Source organism: Oryzias latipes, chromosome 8 (assembly GCF_002234675.1).
Source record: "Oryzias latipes chromosome 8, ASM223467v1".
In the NCBI taxonomy this organism is placed as follows: Eukaryota; Metazoa; Chordata; class Actinopteri; order Beloniformes; family Adrianichthyidae; genus Oryzias; species Oryzias latipes.
In genome coordinates, this window is record NC_019866.2 from 2479975 (window position 1) to 2500059 (window position 20085).

Consider the following 20085-nt stretch of genomic DNA (forward strand, 5'->3'; position numbering starts at 1 on the left):
AATCCTTTGTTTTTGATTCCGTGCTGTTTTCTTCTGTAATTTAATGAAGGAAACAGTTGAGAACAATGTCTCCAATCAAACCTCACAAAACGTTTCTGTTTTCTTTCTCAGTGGCAGTGCATCTGATGTGACTGTAGTTCTGGGTCTTCAGAGTCTGGAGGGATCCAACCCCAACAATGTTTCTCAAACAGTGACAACTGTAATCGTTCATCCGAACTACAACTCAACGTCATCGGATAACGACATCGCCCTCCTGCAGCTCTCCTCACCAGTAACCTTCAACAACTACATTTCTCCAGTCTGTCTGTCTGCCACCAACAGCACCTTCTACAGCGGAGTCAACACCTGGGTCACCGGCTGGGGCAACAATGAAAGTGGAGGTCAGTTAGTCATTGAAAAACATGTTGATTTACTATTGTTAAGGGAAATTTTATTACAGTTGTATTTATAGACCTTCATGGTGATTAGGACATCATAGCGAGAAGCTCCTGGTTTGAATTTTGTCTCTGTGTGGAGTTCTCATGTGTGCTCTTTAGTCACATGATCTGCCAAAGACTTAAAGCTGTATCCCGCAACAACTGCATGACTCAACAATTTTTGAAGTTTAATAAGTAAAGATTGTATTAATTCAAATAAAATAAAGCCTGATTTGTGGTACAAAAAAATGCATGAAATTAGTCAATTAGTCAACATCTTTCATGTTGGTGGAATAAGCTCGGACCACAGATGGATAAAACCTAGAGCCTAGATGAGGATGAGTCTAGGCTCTATAGGCACCAGTTGTCATCAACTGAATGCACAACATTGCTAATCCCAATACACATTAGGATTAACAAGAACATATAAAAAAAGAAAGCAGAGCAAGAAAGGTTTTGCTGACCATGTCCTGACACCATGTACCTGCTTGGAGCTTCTATTGAATGCTGATAAGAAGTACTGTTTGATCATGTCAAGCTGGTACTGGTTCCAAATACATCAACTTAAAGCTTGCAAGTAATAAAACGACATGGCACACTATGTAAACAAGTACAAACTCTTTGAAATTAGGATTTACAGCAAAGAATTACAACCAATCTGGTGCATTTTTTGACAAACACTTTACCTGAAATCTGAAAAATGTACATTACAAATGATAAAGCCCTTTGATTTGTTAAGGAAGAATGTCTGTACCTCTCAGTATTCCGTGAATCCGGTTGTTTTTGAGACATTACAAACATTCAGAAGCAGTTCTTTCATGGACTTTAGATGTTGTCAGTTGATCAATCTTTTTCTTCTCTTAGTCTCCCTTCCTGCCCCACAAACCCTTCAGGAAGTACAAGTACCGATTGTGGGAAACAGACAGTGTAAGTGCAGCTATGGAGCCAGCTCGATCACTGACAACATGGTGTGTGCCGGGTTACTGGAAGGAGGCAAAGACTCTTGTCAGGTAGATATCTTCATAATTTTTGTTTTCCAGATCTTTCGCTGAATTCTTCCTTAAATTAAAATGTTTTCATCTTGAAGGGAGACTCTGGAGGTCCGCTGGTAATTAAGCAGAACAACCTCTGGATCCAAGCAGGAGTTGTGAGTTTTGGAGAAGGTTGTGTTGAACCTAATTACCCAGGAGTCTACACCAGAGTGTCCCAGTACCAGACCTGGATCAACACCCAAATCACCAGCAATCAGCCGGGCTTTATCGCCTTCACCTCCAATGGAACTGACAGTGACCTCAGTGTGTCGTGTCCAGGAGTGCCACCAATTGTAACCGGAAATGCAACCACCACAACCCCCACCCTCACCACTCCCACCACCCCCAACCCTGCCACCATTACAACCCCCACCCCCACCACCCCCACCACAACCCCCACCCCCAACACCCCCACCACCATCACCACAACCGCCAGTACAACCCCCTCCACCACCAGCACCCCCACCCCTGCCACCACTACAACCACCCCCACCACCACAACCACCCCCCCCACCACCACAACAACAACCACCCCCACCACCACAACCACCACCCCTACCACTACCACCACAACCACCCTCACAACCACAACCACCACCCCTACCACTACCACCCCCACCACCACAACCACCACCCCTACCACCCCCACAACCCCCACCCCCACCACTACAACCACAACCACCCCCACCACCACAACCCCCACCCCTACCACCACCACAACCACCACCACCACAGTGTCTACAACCACGAAGCCTACTGGTAAAATATTCTGTTAAACAATACATTGTTTTTAATTTATTCAAAACTAAGGAATGAGTTTAACATGGACTGAAAGTTCCAGACTTAAGCTTTGGTCACTTGTACCAGTATGGCAGGGAGTAAACCCGTTTGGGTTCCTTGTGCAGTCCGCATGCAGGATTTTTATTTGGGGGGTGGTGGGGAAAAAGACAAATATGTAGCTGCATCTCACCCACTTAACCTTTGCTTACATTTATTTTTCTCAAATGCGCAAGAATATTTTCAAGTTCACTGACCGGTTTATGCCCTTGATATTTTTGTTGTTGTTTTTTTTGCAGCTGCCGTCTGTGGATATGCACCACTAAACTCCAGACTTGTTGGTGTAAGTTCAGTGACGAATAATGGTCAGTGGCCGTGGATGGCAAGTCTGCAAAGGAATGGAAAGCATGTGTGTGGGGGGACTTTAGTTTCCTTAAACGCTGTGCTGAGCAATGCTGAATGCTTCTCAAGGTGAGTTACAGCTGAAGTTGATGGGCTTATGCAGACCATATCATCATGACCTGAGATGACCTTTTTTACAGTTCAGTGTTTAGGCGCCATGAAATCGTAAATGGCTACAGATTAAAAATCTTAGATTTACAGCAATTATCAACTTTATATTGACTCTGATCTGCAGGTGTTCTACCACTTTCAAAGATATAATAAATGCTGAAACACTGTAAAGTTTTAGAATACTTCAATGTTTCCAGTTTTTAAGAAGTATTAAGAGTAAAGTGTTGAAGCACTCTGAAAAAAAAGACGGATGGTACAAAAGAGCGAATGGAGTTACACTAAGATATTCAGGAATTAAATCATAGACCAATATGATTAAAGCAGCACAGTTGAAAGATTTAACAGATGAACACAGCCCGTGTTAGGGTTAGGACTTCTTTTGGCAACTGAAATAAATTATTCCTCATAAAGTTCTCTCCACGTCTCCTGCAGAAGTTTATTTATTTTATTTATTATTCGTTTATTTAACAGGGACAGTGCACATTAAAAGCATCACTGCAATGCGCCAGAATTAGCCCAAAGGCTATTTTTCATCCGTAGTCCCCGGACAGGTGTTAAAAATTGTCAACCTAAAAACATAAATTAAAAACATTAATTAAAAAATATACATTTACAATTAAATTATCATCTAAAATACATATACTAATAAAAACATGCACATAGTGAAAACATAAAAAACAAGTATAAAACACACAAAAGTGATAGAGGGGAGGAGGAAGGGCAGGTGTTAATCCAGTTCAATGTGAACATGTTTGCTGTGATATGAGCCAGTTTTTTAGGTTCTTTTTAAACAGAGTATGTGGTGATGCGTCTTATGATGTGAGGGACAGAGTTCCATTCCTGTGCTGCTGTTACAGAGAAGGCGCTCTGGCTGAAGGCACTTCTCCTCAGAGGAACTATACAGTCTTGTTGACCCGACCCTCGAGTCACTCTTTGGGAGGATCTTATTTTAACAAACTGACTGAGTGGAGGGGATGACAGACCGTTAAGGATTTTATAGAATAGGCATAGTTTTGTATACTTGATGAAATTCTCCCAGCTTAACAGTTTGTGTTTTTGTAAAATGTCACAGTGATGATGTCTTATTGGTTTTCTATCCAGTACTTTAATTGTTTGTTTGTAAAGTGACTCCAGAGGTTTTAATGCTGATTTGTTTGCCTGTGACCAGGTAGTGAGGCAGTATGTCATGTGTGATAAAATCATTGCATGCATGAACATTGTGGCAGCTTGCAGTGACAAATTTGCCCTAATAAATCTAAAATTGGACAGGTTAGACCTCACACGGTTACAAACTTTTTGAATTTGTGATTTAAAATTGAATGTTGTGTCAATCAAAATCCCAAAGTATTCAAACTTTTCTACAATGTCTATTTTCTTTCCTGCCACAAAAACATCAGCCAGAATATTTTTACGTTTCTGGAAATGTTTGCCTCTTGTAATTTTCTATAGTTTCATTCTTCTGTCCATTTCATTCCAAATCTGCTCAATGGGGTTTAAATAAAAATAACCTTTTTTTAATCGGGTAAATTTACTGAGATCCAACTCCCACGTAGAATTACGACCTGGCCCAGAGGCGGCTCAAGGACAGGCATAACAACAACAGTAAAACTATATGCAAACAACATTTGCAAAAAGAACAGACAAGATGTACACCTACAGCCATAACTACAAATTTGCCAGGAGCGTAGTTTTTAACATTTAGAAAACTGAGATGACAGCTTGTAAGGAGTTCTGAAAAGTGGGCACTAGTAGAGTTTATAGCAAATGACTTCAGCCTTTAGCAACAGAGAACTGCAAAGAGGAGGGGCCAACTGAGGTGTGGCCTTTTAGAAAAACAAGACTGCTGCTATATAGCTAACAACTACAGTTTTGGACTTTAAGCAGGTATCTCACATATTAAGTTGATTTTTTAAATAAAGTTTTTTTATTATTTAAACCCAAAGAAAATGTCTACAGGAATGGAGAGGAAGCCAGTTTAATAAGAAAATAGAGGTGGCAGTGGGGGGGTGTTAAAGTGGGCCCCAGCCATAAAGCTGGTGATAGGGGTCAAAAAATTATATATAAAGATTTTTTACTATAATGAAATCTAAATCTAGATTTTGCATTTGCAAATCTATCATGTATTTGTGTCAAATAAAAACAAGTTGTTCAGCCAGATGCATTGATATTTGTAACAATCACCTGAGAACAGGCTGGTATTATCTGCGTATTGGTGAATATAGTGTATTGCTTGAATTTTTGGCATTAACTTTGATCAAATCTAATATTTCGTTCCTGAGCTGTCATCCCTCTGGGTTGTTAGTCCTACTCTGATACTCAAGAATTGTCAACGTTGTAAAATGTGTCCGTTGTAAAAAACCTGTTTTTTCTGTACCTCTGTCAGTTCCTGACTTACCATTGTACCACTTCAAGCTGATCATTGGACTTTACTACTGTGAACTGGAATAAACACTTGGGATGATTAAGATGTAAAGAAACTTTTGATCGGTAGTGTTCAGAGAACACAAGGATCACACAAGGACAAAACCTAAAACTTTGTTATGAAACCAAACAAATATTTTCATTCTGGTTGACTCCATCATGTTTTCCACAGTCCTCCTGTGGCGTCTGAGTGGACGGTTGTGTTGGGTCGTCTGAAGCAGAATGGATCAAACCCCTTTGAGGTGTCACTGAATGTGACAAATATCACTCTGAGCAACCAGACAGGGTCCAATGTTGCTGTGCTGCAACTCTCCACCCCGCCCCCCCTGAATAATTACATCCAGCCCATCTGTCTGGACAACGGAAGAACTTTTACTGTGGGAACAACATGCTGGGCTGCAGGCTGGAGTTCTGGACGGGGAGGAGGTGAGTCTACAGCTACAGAGACTCTCTCTGTAGAGAGTCTACAGAGAGATTCAGACGTTCCCACAATTGTCAAAAGCACCAGAGTTCTCCATATACTTTTTTTCTACTCTTCTAGATGAGCAACTTTTGCAGGAGTTCCAGACGTCTGTGTTAGACTGTGGGACAAATTCTACAAGTGACAGCATTTGCACAGATATATTTACACTGGAGCAGGTAAATGATGAGGCATTGAATTAAACTCATTTACTGTCTGAAAATATTTTACAAAATGTCTTCATACAACCAAAAAAGAGCTGCTGCCTCCAAAACTGAAATGATTGATTTTACAAAGCTAAAAGCTAAATGTTAGTAAAATGATTTTAAAAAACATTTTTAAAACTAATATGTGTAAACAATATTTGATTACAATATTCTCACTGTTGTTTGTTTTTAATTTGTCTAAAGTCTTATTCTCAACTGCCCTTATGGGTAAATATGGGCTGTTTTTGGATGGAAAATGGTCATTTATGATATTTTTATGATATCAAGATCACACATCGCTGAGTGTACCCATAGAGAGAAAAAGTTCATGGACAATTTTTTCTACCGGCATGTTAGCAAACATTTAAACATGTGCGGGTAAGTAATGGGGGAGTAGGTTACATACAACGTATGCAGTGGATATGTTAGTTTTGTTAAAGTTTTGCTCATATTTCTAATGGAAACACAGCTAGTAAGGTCCAGAGCTGTTGGCACATTTTTGCCTATATGAGTCCATAGTGTAAAAACCCCTAAAAATGTTATGTTTGAAGTCAAAACTTGAATGAGTTGGGACAAAAAAGGTCATTCTTAGGTCAGGAGCAGCAGTTCTTACTTTAAAAAGCGACCTGGAACCAGATACAGGAGCACGATTTCTGATGTTCATCTGGACAACAGTTGGAATCTGATCAGTTCACTGATGACATCACTAAGCCAGCTTTCCTCTGTTTACCGTCTGTTTCATCAGGGTGACTCTGGAGGTCCGCTCATGTGTAAGCTGGATGGGTATTGGTTCCAGACGGTTGTGCTGTCATCTGTGAGCAGCACATCCAGGACAAAGCGAGCTACACCCATGATGGTTTTTGAAAAAGTGTCCAACTTTCAGGACTTCCTTTTGCGCACACTGGAGACATTTCTGAATCCACCCAACACCACTTCAAATCCTCTGGCTTCAAGCGCCAGAGAGGGAACTCCCTTTTTTTTCAGCTTCCACCTCTTTATCCTCTCTTTCTGTCTGCTGTTCTTCTCAAATAGAAGTTGAAGTTTTTCTAGAATTACATGATGTGAAATCCACAAATGAATGTAAGTAGTTCATTTTGAAACCCAGACAGGCGTTTCCTGGTTGACTACAATTTTGTTAACATGTAAAAATCAAGTGGGGCTGTTTGTTGGGGTGCTGAATCAGACATTCTGGGGTATATCTGCAAAAACTTTGACCCTTCATCTTCCATCAAGTTATTCAGTTATTCAGGCTTACATCCAATGAACCAGTCGACATGTTTGCTTTGACAGAATAAGGAAGTCTGTGACCCGATTGGTTCAGCTGTTTTGTTTGTCAAATGTGGTCAAAGGACCCAAATGCTAGAATTTTGCACATCCTCTGGGGGGCGCTGTGATTCTTTTTATCTTCTTCAAACCTGTGCTGTGTCACAGTACAAATTATTAATTGATTTAATCCGTCCTGTCTTAGCATTAATTTATTTCCTATGGAAGGACTCAGAATGTTAGCAAACGTTTCTATCCTCTAAAAAAACTCATTTTTTAGGAGCCCTGCTTGATTAAACGGACATTTTAAATGAAAAAAAAAGTGAAAAACTTTTATAAGTGCAAAGTGCAATTTAAATCACAGCTGTTTTCTGATGTTAATAAAAAGATGAAGTAATAAATGGACTGAAATTATTAAGAATGTTACTTTGATTACATCTTTTGTTTAGCAAGATTTACTGACTTTATTTTTTTTTCTTTGTAAATATCACAACTGATGCAAATATTTAGAAGAGATAGAACATTGTGATGATCTATTTTAAAATAATGGTAAGGAGGTATGTTTTTCTCTTTGTTTAAAAACATTACTTATTTAGTCATATGCTTAAGTTCAATCAAATCTAAAAAAAAAAACATTGGCTTGGTAAACTCTGCCATGTTTTGTTATAATTAATCTTAAAAAATTTGGATATCTAAAACTGAAAAAGAAAATTATGAATTTCTGCATCCATGAACAATACTTCACTACTGTTCTTCAATGCTCCATCTTCCTTTAACATGGCTGCTTGGCCATCAATGTCTGAATGGATGGCTCGCCATCAAGCTTCATTCTCTCTTCAAGAGAATCAAAGGGTAAATGAAAAACCTGACCTGTCACTCAAGTGCAACATAAACAAAACAAACATGGTTTCTAGTGATGGGACATTGTGTACTGAGGCATTGAGGCGTGTGCCAAGTGGTGGAGGGGGCGTTTCCTCTGTGTGTGTATTGAGGCTTCCTTTATTTAAGGGAGGAGTGGAAAATGATGTCGTCCAAAGCCGCCGCCAGGCTGTACCACATGACTGATGCATGAAGTGGTTTGGATGCTGCCATGAGTTCTGACAGATATGAATCCCTCTGGTTCAGGTAAAAATGTGTTTGATGGAGAGTTACGGTTGGTGAGAGTTGGGAGATAAGTAAAGATTGTTTGGAAATTTAAGAGATGTCATAAAAGCATGATCAGTGTCCAAACTCAAACCAGCCTCACATAGGAATGGGTATCCAAACTTGGTGTCAAGTCGGTACCAGTACAGTGTAAAACACGGATTTTGGTGCTTCATTTCGGTGGTTCACTTCTAACACGTCAATGATTTGTATTCCACTGAGTTTTGTTGTTCAATTCTAGCCGATCAATCATTTTACCTCTGCAAGGATTGTGGGCGGGCTCATTGAAGAAGGTTTAGGCTCTAAGGGTGGGTGGAGTTTCAGTCAAAACACAGACGGTGAAGCGAGCCAAAGGTATCAGGGGTGTAATGATTCATTTTAACAATGGTGTAATTTGTGGTTGACAATACGATCCAATTCACTGACTTAAAATGGATCCAGGACGTCTTTAGCTAAAACCTCAACCAATGTGACTCAGAGAGAAATGCCTAAACAGGTGAAGTTTTCCAGATTCCTTGTTAGTTTTTTCAAGATCATCAAATGTTTAAATTAAATATATGTACTACCAAGCAATTAAACTAGAATGAATGTCAAATCCATTCACATTTTTGTTTCCTAAAATTAAGCCCACTGTTGTTTTTCCACATCCCAAGAATCCAAAGGGAACATTCATTCATTCATCTTCTAATACGTTTTTTCCTTTCGGGGTCACGGGGCTGCTGGAGCCTATCCCGGCCTCTTGTGGGCGAGGGGACATCATGGACAGGTTGCCAGTCTGTCGCAGGGTCGAGTGTCCGCAATCACACACCCATGCACTCTCACATTCACATCTAGGGACAATTTAGGTTGACCTATTAACCTATGAAAGGGAACATTCTTAGAACATTCTAGCACACTGGATGGTCACATGTCTTTGCTAAATTCAAAGTGTTTCCACACATTGGACTGAAATGATAGACTGATCCATTCCATTCTAATGCACACAATAAGGTCCATGAACGTCTTTGTTTTCCTAGTTAGAGCTGGAATCTGGATCTTGATTGTACGGATGGATTTTGCTCGTAATTTTTCTAGCACCGCTAATGTTAGCTTGGGATTATCAAGGGCTGTAAGTTAGAGAGAAAACAAACAGATGACAGGAAATTGTGGCAAGCTTACTCCGTGCCAACAGTTCCACCCACAAATGGGGTGGAACTGGCTCAGTCTGTGGCCAATCCACAGACCACTTTGAGGGGGCTGAGTGCAATACGTTTTGTGAGTTGATTTTTTTGTCTCAGTAAAGGTTTGCATTCAAAGATACCAAGTGTCTCACCTTTGTGAAGCTGATCTGGTTTCTTCTGTCAGTAATGATAAGCCCTGTCAAGAAGGTTCTCCCTGTTTATAGATGCAGGTTTATTGTGGAGCCAGTTCTAGATAGAACGGTTGCAGACTCTATATTATCTTATTGTATTATTGACGTAAAGTGGTTCCGGATTTTGCTTCTTTTTCCAGTGTCTCTCATTTTCTTTTTAATTATGAGGTCAATCGTGGTGGTCAGTTGTGAGTAGACGGTCCAGTTCCTACTAATGCTGGCTTGTTTTAATTGCGACTGTCCGCCGCTGTTCATATATGTATATATAAATATATATACATATATGAACAAGAAAGGCAGACTGAACAAAATGGGAAACACCCCTGAAGGTGGTAGAGAAGGAGAGGGCAAAGATCCTGTGGGACTTCCAGATCCAGACTGATAGGATGATAATGGCGGACCAACCAGACATTGTAGTGGTGGATAAAGAACAGAGGAAAGTTGTTGTGGTGGATGTGGCAGTGCCAAGCGATGGGAACATCAGGAAGAAGGAACATGAGAAACTGGAGAAATACCAGGGACTCAGAGAAGAACTGGAGAAAGCCTGGAAAGTGAAGGTGACAGTGGTGCCTGTGGTAATTGGAGCACTTGGGGCAGTAACCCCCAAGCTGGAGGAGTGGCTACAACAGATACCTGGAAAGACCTCAGACCTCTCAAGCCCGAGAAAAGCGCAGTGCTAGGAACAGCTAAGATACTGCGCAGGACCCTCAAGCTATCAGGCCTCTGGTAGAGGACCCCAGCTTGGAGGAGAAACCACCCACGGAGGGTGAGAGGGGCGTTTTTTTTTCTTTTCAGTTTATAATCCTAAAGATTGAGTGTACATACCCTAAAATCAAAATAACGAATCTACTCTCAATGTATAAAAAAATGTATGTGGCGAGCCAAACTTAATCATCTCAGGAAACACTCCTGAATCTGGTAAGTGGTAATTTTCTATAAAGAAACTTGTAAAATGTGAAGAAAAAAATGCAATTACTGCGACGAAGGAGGAGGAAGCAGGATCACATGGGCCTCAGTCTTCACAAAGCAGCCAGTGGTAGTTGGAGAGTTTCACCCCAATACAATTACCTTCCTATCCAAAAACATCTGTGTAGTGAAACAAACGCTGTTAACGTCATCCACTGAGTTTTCCCCAATGTTTCTGAGTTCTGTATTTTCAGTGTCTGATGTTTCTATTTCCTAACACTTTTTCAATCGTTGAAGGTTCACACAGGTTCATGTTTAACAGCCTGTGTTTCCATTTCAGAAATATTTGGCCAAATTCAAAGAAGAAATTTGAGCATGTAGGTGTGTCTTTATTTTAAGAACAAGGAACACGGAAAGGAATTTAAAAAAACAACAACCCTGGTCATCCTGAGCATTTCAATACCACTTAAGTTCATCTTAAACATGTAGTCAATTCTGATTTTTAATAGAAGCTTGAGTCACTTTGGTTTTAACATGAATAATCTAAATACAGATTAAAATCTAAAAAGGATTTTAGCTGAAAAATGAAACAAACTTAACAGTAAACTAGTTTGACGGGGAAAACCTAAACATTTGCTGTATAACAGAAACTAAGAATAAACTGGTTTTGTAGCTGTGAGGTATTTTCCCCTTTGCTCTTACAAATTATTAGCACTGATTGTCTTCTTTCTGCAAGGCTGGTTCTTCAGATCTATCCCTCTGTCTGGTTTCCAGCTGTCTACTCCATGTTCCATGGCTTTGTCACAACTGCCCTAAGGGGTGGATATGGGCTGCCTGTGGGGGAAAATGTGGCAAACCTGTATGGGGCACATAGAACATTTCTAGACAACCAATGAGCCCTTAAGGCAAAATTGCTGCTGCACATTTATCCATGGGTGTGCTGCTGGTGACAGGTTGTAGTAGTTACACAACACGTGAGGGTAAGTAAGGACAAAGTAGGTGAGATGCATGCTGGTTGTACACCCCCACCCCCGATCCTGCATGCTGCGCCCAAATCCTGTCCAAAGAGCCCCTTAAGTGCTGTTCATGTGATAAGTGCACATTCTTTGCTGCAGCCTGACTGTTAGAAACGAGGAAATTAAACGATCACAGTGTAGCCTGTGTGGACATCCAATGGGTGTCCTACAGGAACTTTATATATTAAGTGCACACCCCGTACTGCAGCATTTCTGCACGGTCAGTAAAGAGTACTCACTCCTTACTAATTAATGACTGGAGTGTAGCATAAAGACACGGCACAACAGCATCGTCTGTATGTCAACTTCCATCAGTCTTACAAATACTTTTCTGTCTATACCACACACACAAAGGGGTACGTTCCATTTTCATTACATTTCTTAAGGTGGCTATCCGTGCTTCCTCCTCTCTACGACCCCCCCATTAAAACCAGATACATCAAAAAACCTGTTAAACCCACAGGTCCACTCCCCATAAGACATTTCCTGGATCAGGTGTGATCCGTCTATCATAACAAGCAATCACATGATCCAGGTTAGTAGTTTTAAAAAGCTAATCACAGCCTGAGAGCAAACAGGAAGCCCAGCTTTAATCATAAACTTATTAACATCTGTTCTGCTCTAAACTCATTGTCACGGTGCTTCCGTCAGTCACCTTCCCCCTCCCAACTCTGCTCATTGGAACCAGCTGCACCTCATCACCTCATCACCGGCAGACCTTCTTAAGGAGATCCATCCCAGCATTCTACACCAGTCTGTTACACTCTCTCCGGTGCCTATGCCTGGCCTCAAGCTAAGGCTCGTTTCTCCCAAGTCTAGTCACGCTCTTACCTTATCTTGTCCTACGCCTTCAGGTTCTACTCTCCACGGGTGTCGCTGGTCTCTCCACGCCTCTGGCTGTTCAAGCCACGCAGTCCGCGCTCAGGATCATCTGCCATATGATTCTCGGCGCCGAACCACAGTCTTCTGGATACTCCACTGGAACTTCCCACCAGACTCTCTTGCTTCCAAGCTCTACGCTTATTTCTTGGACGTTTAATATTAATTAAAGTTACAACCAAGTCCCTGAGTCTGAGTCTCTTTCCGGGTTTCATCAACTGGGTCTGTTTCATCATCGCGACCATGACAGAACGGACTGGCCAAAACCCAGACCCAGCTGACCCGGAAGGACTCCGCCTAGCCGTCACTCAGAAAGGCATAGCTTTGGGACGTCAAGCTGAATCCCTCCATCAAATGGCTTCCGCCCAACAGGACCTGTTTCGCCGCTTGGATGGAATCTCGCAAGCTCTGATGGCACTTACTGGGCAGCAATCAGCCACCTCAACGGCCAGCGCCTCACCTCCTGCCGCCGGCAATCCGGTCTTTGCTACTGCTATAGCGGGGCTAACGAAAACATCTGGCTCCAACCGGAAACCTTCCAGGGGGATGTCGAGGCCTGCGGGGGTTTCCTCCTGCACTGCCAGCTGATCTTTCAGCAAGCTCCGCGACATTACCACGCTGATCACAGCAAAATAACTCTCATTGTTAACTCCCTCAGGGGTAAGGTGCTCCAATGGGCGCAGGCTTACCTTACAGCTAACCCCATTTTCCGGGTCCCATTCAAATGGTTTATCGGGGAGTTTCGTTTGGTGTTTGACCAGCCCCGCAAGGAGGAGGAGGCTACACGCCGACTACTAGCTCTCAGACAACACAACAGATCAGTGAGTGAACATTTAATTGATTTTCATATTCTGGCGGTGAAAGCTGGGTGGCCGGACATCGCACTGAAAGGAGTTTTTTATCAATCTCTCAATAACTCTATCAAGGACCATTTATGCTCACAGCCTGAAGCTAGAACTTTTGAGGAGCTAGTCACCGCGGCGCCTTACCCCACACAGGCCTTACGACTTCCATAAAACTTTTGAAAGGGGCTACTCTGCCCAAGGGCCACCTGTTCAATTACCCGGCCCTGAGAAACAAGCAATGGAGAAATACATCCACGACGCCCTTTCTTCTGGTCACATCCGTCCCTCTTCTTCCCCTGTAGGCGCTGGGTTCTTTTTTTGTCCAGAAGAAAGATAAGTCCTTACGTCCTTGCATCGATTTCCGCAAGCTTAATCAGATCACCGTTAAAAATAAGTACCCCCTCCCACTCATCAGCTCCGCCCTTGACTCTTTCCAGGAGGATCGGATCTTTACTAAATTAGATCTTCGCAATGCATATCATCTTGTGCGTATGAGGGAGGGGGATGAATGGAAAACGGCGTTTAACACACCCCACGGGCACTTTGAATATTTAGTGATGCCCTTCGGTCTTTCGAACGCCCCCGCCATTTTTCAACATCTGGTAAACGATGTTCTCCGAGATTTCCTGAATCATTTTGTATTTGTGTATTTGGACGATATTCTTATTTACTCCCATGATCAGGTCCAACACACTCACCAAGTTCGGCAGGTCCTCGAAAACCAACTTTTTGTTAAGGTGGAGAAGTGTGAGTTTCACGTGTCCTCCATTTCCTATCTCGGATTCATTATAGAGGCAGGCAACATTCGTCCCGATGCGGCTAAGGTCACCGCGGTAGCCACCTGGGAACCACCTGGATCGAGAAAACAGCTCCAGTGAAAACTTTCACTTAGAGAAATGAGTTCACTCTCAGGGCCCAATTTCAGAAGTCCGCTCACATTAGAGCACAAAGTTGCGCATGCGCTAAATTGGTGTTTTGCGGCAGATGAGCACAGACTGATGTTGGAATTAGTCTACCGACGCAGGCAGCATTAAAAAAGGATCAGTTCGCTACGGAAGGTGTGTAAAGACCGGTATGGACAATGTAATCAGCCTTTGAAGACAGAATTTTAACATCTTTTAAGCACAAGAGATGCGCTGCTTCTGTGACGCTCAGGGCACCGCAGCGCACTCTGTAGCTGGTCAGCCTGTTTCTGCGCTGATGTGGGCAAACACGCCCTTCATTGAAGGTCAAAGACGGGGCAAAGGTGGTGGTAAGGGATCCCCATGCGAGCTGCTCCGATGGGTCGCTGCAGAGTTCGCTACGGTCTCTTTTGATGTATGTAATGTATTATAATATCTTGTGATGTATATAAAATGAATTAACACATTTTCAAATTAAATTGCCCGGAAGCCTCCCGTTTTTTACACACCTTCCGCCGCGAACTGATCTTCATTCTATGCTGCTCTAGACGGAGGACCAATTCCACCATCTGTGCTGATCACCCGCAAAGAAAGCAATCTAGCGCGCACAACTTATAAATGAGTTCTTCCAGTTTTTCACTTTCAAACGGGAAAAATACTAAAGGCCGTGTCACACTGCCTTTACGAAAAAAAGAAGCAAATTCCATTCTAGTGCAAAACAAAAAATATGTTTAAATGAGATAAAAGCTGTTTCGTTCTAGAAAACACATCACAGTTTTGTTCAGTCTGTCCTTTTTGTTCCTGGAGCCATAAATAAAAAAAAGAGATGTTTTTTTTCTTCTAAAAAATAAATAAATAAATAAATAGATAAAACTCTTAAAGCAGGAGTATTTACATCCTACAATTAAAATACCTTGTCTTTTCCTGAATTCAAAAAATGTTCATGGCAAACCTTAATTAATTATCTTAGGGTACACTCCCAAATCCAGTAAGCGGCAAAATCGTACAAGGAAACTGATAAAATGCGAAGAAAAATATGGTGACGAAGAGGAATCGCATACAGTGGGCGGAGCGCACTGACCGCCTTCTGGCACCTCGAGGAAAGAGGGGGTGGGTGTGGCAGGCCCAGATGCGGATCTCCCCAACTGCGGCCCCTGCCCAGAGGCCTGTCTCGGCCATCACACACTGCCGCTATGTACAGTTTGCACATTTTGCACAGAGGAATATTTGTCATACGTGAATATTTTTGGAAAAAGTGAGAAAAGTAGCGGTCTTTACTGAAATTTTCACGGATGTATCATGAATGAACCACATTAAAACACTGGAAGATTCAATTGAATTCAATTCAATTTTATTTGTATAGCCCGAATTCACAACAACAGGTGTCTCAATGGGCTTCATACTGGTAATTATAAGATAAACATACAATCAAAAAGGATCCTAAATCCATAGAATTCAATAGGAGAATACTAAACTTTAACTAAACAGACTAAACTGGGCATCTCTGCCCTTAGACCCATCTTAGCGGGAAGGACAAACTCTTAAAAAATGAAGAAACCTCAGGGGTGTCCACGTGAAGGAGGGATCCTCCCCAGGACGGACATGCGACAGAATTAACTTAACTAACTCTAAAACTACCTATTTAAAGTCCAGCACATGAGCTTCATCCAGATCTACAAATAAACCACACATAGAACACAGAAACCTGCACTGCTCTGAATTTCTTCACGTTGACATTCAGAGCACTCAACAGAAATCACATCAGCACCATGGTCAGCTCCAGCCCTCAAAATGCTTTGTTTTCATTGAACAGTCAGATGGATTCCCCTGGTCAGCATCAGTTCTAAGTCTATCGAATGAAATCAGATGAAGCTGACAGGAAAGCAAACAAGAAAAACAGAAAAGTGAAAAATTCAAAGCAATGTGAGCCGAATAAACTGTAAAATATTTTATTCACCATTCAACATATTTGGATGTGCATTCCTGACATACCAGCAGTTATTATATTTGAGTTTTTTATGAAACCAACTGTTGTTTCCAAATGCTTTTAATCCTCCTGACATCTCAAATTTAACTTTTTTCATGTCTGTCTTTTTCTGTGAATTCTGGTTTTTATCATAATAATTATTTATTCTGTTCTAATAGATGTTTACATCGATTACGATGAGAATTTGTAAAAATCAGAATTTACTGATACATACATTGACATTAACCACCACATCTAAACTGTAGGAGAAAAAATGTTTTACTGAGAAAAACTTGCATTTGATAAAATAATGTGTCTTAATTTTGAACATTTGAAAACTGTATAATCTAAGAGTGTCATGATCTCGCGGGATTTCTGACAGACCCAAACGCTGGAACCCAGAAGGACACTAGGAGACGTAAGGCGAGTTAAGTGAGTTTAATTCTCAGAGGGTGAGTATATTGCAGGATTCTTGATGTGGTGTGGCGGCTGACTGAAGGTTTGTGGCAGGACGGCCCTGAGTGCGTGGCTTCGGCTGAATCCAAGGAGGGGAGCGAGAGCGGAGGATTGCGACCCGTGGTTCACTCGTGATGAGGATATTTCCTGAGAGTGGAGCAGAGAGGAACAGTTAGTGAGACTGGAACTAGACAAGGTACAAAACATGAGCTTGGCCAGACATAAGCACCGTGAAAGGAACAACGGACTGGCGTCTAAAACAGGTCCTGGATCTCCTTAATTAGGCGGGGATGAAGAGGAGGTGAGTGGAACCAGCTGGTCGAGTCCACAGCAGATCAGGACAGGGGGAGGAGGTAAGTAATTGACAGAGGCATCATGTCAAAGAGTTTTAGTTTCTTTAGATGTGTACATTTCAGCTTCCATAACATTTTAAAATGTTTTACTATAGAGAAGAAACCTGAGCAGAATCCATCATCTGTCTGAACTTGAAAGCAAAGTATTGGATCCAAAAAGGATAAAATTCTCTCAGCAAACAGCTTTCTGTTTACTAAAGAGATAAGGTTTCCAGTTTAACCTGTTTTTCTTTTGCTTCCATTTTCAGAGTCGGTGTCGCAGCTTTCTGGTAAGTTTCTGAGCAGAAAAGCTAACTGAGTTTGTTTCTATCATCAAACTATTTATCTGAGACAGTCAGTAATACAGAGAGGAACATAAAACAGTAAAAAATAATCTGAAATGAGAGAAGATAAGATAAGATAAACCTTTATTCACTAGACAATGGGGAAGTTCTTTTATCTCCAGCAGCAAAAAAAAGACATTCAGAAGTACAAACAGCAAACAAAAACAACTACGTAAAAATACACAGCAGAAGCAACCGTAGCAGAATAAATAAAGCAACTGAAAAACAACGACAACAGTTTTCAAAATAAGTAAAAAGAGTGAATGAATGAGCAAACAAAACAAAATCACTAAAATACCCGAGGGTCCGTGGAGTGTCCCTGTAACACTGTGTTGTACAGTCTGATGGCTGTGGGGAGAATTAACCTGCAGTATCTCCTTCTTGTACTAAGGGTGTCGCAGTCTGGTGCTGAAGGAGCTGGTCAGTGCCTCTACAGTTTGGGGCAGGGGGTGGGAGGGGTTATCCACGATGGATGTTAACTTAGCCAACATCATCCTGTCCACCACCTCCTCCATGGACTCTCGTGTGCAGCCCAGGGCAGAGCGGGCCTTCCTCACCAGTTTAAGCCTCCTCATGTCTCTGCCTAACAAACACACATTGCATTAAACCTAATCATTTTATGAATCTTATTGGTTTTGTTTGTAATTTAATGAAAGAAACAGTTGAGAACAATGTCTCCTATCAAACCTCACAAAACGTTTCTGTTTTCTTTCTCAGTGGCAGTGCATCTGATGTGAACGTAGTTCTGGGTCTTCAGAGTCTGCAGGGATCCAACCTGAACAAAGTGTCTCAAACAGTAACAACTGTAATCATTCATCCGAACTACGACTCAGTGACATCGGATAACGACATTGCCCTCCTGCAGCTCTCCTCACCAGTAACCTTCAACAACTAAATCACCCCAGTCTGTCTGCCTTCCACCAACAGCACCTTCTACAGCGGCGTCAACACCTGGGTCACCGGCTGGGGCAACATTAGAAGTGGAGGTCAGTTAGTCATTGAAAGAAAAAGTCAGCTGGTTTCAGGCTTTTGGAACTTTAAATGGAATTCCATAGACCTGTAATCTAAATAATAATGACAACATTCTTTAAACTTGATAGGGATAATTCAGATGCACCTACAGTGATCTGTGACTGCAGCTGTTTTGGAGATTTTACAAACAATCAGAAGCTTTTCTTTCATGGAATACAGATGTTGTCAGTTGATCAATCTTTTTCTTCTCTTAGTCTCCCTTCCTGCCCCACAAACCCTCCAGGAAGTACAAGTACCGATTGTGGGAAACAGACAGTGTAAGTGCAGCTATGGAGCCAGCTCAATCACTGACAACATGGTGTGTGCCGGGTTACTGGCAGGAGGCAAAGACTCTTGTCAGGTGATTCTCCTTTATTTCCTGTTTTCAGATATTTCTCTGAATTTTTCCTTAAATTGAAATGTTTTTTATCTTGTAGGGAGACTCTGGAGGTCCGCTGGTGATTAAGCAGAACAACCGATGGATCCAAGCAGGAGTTGTGAGTTTTGGAGAAGGTTGTGTTGAACCTGATTACCCAGGAGTCTACACCAGAGTGTCCCAGTACCAGACCTGGATCAACACCCAAATCAGCAGCAGTCAGCCGGGCTTTATCGCCTTCACCTCCAATGGAACTGACAGTGACCTCAGTGTGTCATGTCCAGGAGTGCCACCAATTACTACTACTTCACCAGAGGGTAACTATTTGTCATTAAGAGTTTAAAACATTTTGCACTTTTGATGTCTACTAAAAACATTTTACTAAACATAAAAAGAATATGTGTACTGGTAGCAACTTGATGAAAGTGTTATTGTTGTTCACAGGGTAGATGAATTCTGTGTTTCTTGGTATGATAGACTATTACATACAATATTAATAAATCCATAGTAGGTCTGTAATGTTTATGTGTCTTTTCTCCAGCTGTGGTTTGTGGACGAGCCACCCTGAACTCTCGTGTCTTAAATGGAAGTTCAGTGGTATCTGAAGGTCAGTGGCCATGGATGGCAAGTCTACAGAAGAATGGACAGCATGTCTGTGGAGGGACTCTAGTTTCTCTGGACTCTGTGCTCAGTGATGCTAACTGCTTCTCAAGGTGAGTAACATCCCAAGGTGAATGTTTTTCAGCTTCAACTACAGGTGGATAGAAGAATCCGTAGACTGGAATGTATCAATTTATCAATGTATCCCCAGCTACAAAAATCTTTCATTTATAAACATGGAGATTGTTCATGTTTTACATTTGGATATGATCTTTGAGCAATATTGTGGATGGGATTTGAACTTAGACTCTAGAAAACAAACATCTATAGGAAAATAATTAAAAGTGCTGCATTTCTTTAGATGTTTTTTGTCATGATTAAACCAAAATGTGTTTTCCATAGTTCTCCTGTGGCGTCTGAGTGGACGGTTGTGTTGGGTCGTCTGAAGCAGAATGGATCAAACCCCTTTGAGGTGTCACTGAATGTGACAAATATCACTCTGAGCAACCAGACAGGGTCCAATGTTGCTGTGCTTCAACTCTCCATCCGGCCCCCCCTGAATAATTACATCCAGCCCATCTGTCTGGACAACGGAAGAACTTTTCCTGTGGGAACAACATGCTGGGCTGCAGGCTGGAGTTCTGGACGTGGAGGAGGTGAGTCCACATTACAGTTTAAGAAAATGCATGATGTCTGAAGAGCATGCAAACATGCTTCATTTGATCACATTTCTACCAAACTTTCAGAAGAAGAAGTTCTGCAGGAGTTCCAAACCTCAGTTCTAGAATGTCCGACTTCAACAGCTGCAAATGGCAGCATTTGTACCGGACGCTTTACCCTGGAACAGGTAAATCATTAGATGAAGAATTGC

General features: G+C 41.7%; 2 protein-coding genes across 2 annotated transcripts in view; both read left to right on the plus strand.

The window, feature by feature from the left end:
• Positions 1 to 7492, plus strand: part of LOC101156975 (transmembrane protease serine 9-like) — a 41044-nt gene extending 33552 nt beyond the window's left edge. Inside the window, exons 5-11 of the mRNA XM_023957291.1 lie at positions 1281 to 1426; positions 1504 to 1732; positions 2138 to 2197; positions 2518 to 2695; positions 5331 to 5584; positions 5700 to 5797; positions 6570 to 7492. Of these exons, the coding sequence (XP_023813059.1) occupies positions 1281 to 1426; positions 1504 to 1732; positions 2138 to 2197; positions 2518 to 2695; positions 5331 to 5584; positions 5700 to 5797; positions 6570 to 6863 (1259 nt within the window). The 3' untranslated portion in view covers positions 6864 to 7492. The remainder of the gene's footprint in view (positions 1 to 1280; positions 1427 to 1503; positions 1733 to 2137; positions 2198 to 2517; positions 2696 to 5330; positions 5585 to 5699; positions 5798 to 6569) is intronic.
• LOC101156497 (prostasin) overlaps positions 1 to 19063 on the plus strand; it is a 76925-nt gene extending 57862 nt beyond the window's left edge. Inside the window, exons 5-7 of the mRNA XM_023957927.1 lie at positions 18454 to 18599; positions 18676 to 18874; positions 19059 to 19063. Coding sequence (XP_023813695.1) covers positions 18454 to 18599; positions 18676 to 18874; positions 19059 to 19063 — 350 coding nt within the window. The remainder of the gene's footprint in view (positions 1 to 18453; positions 18600 to 18675; positions 18875 to 19058) is intronic.
• Positions 19064 to 20085: the final 1022 nt, after the last annotated feature.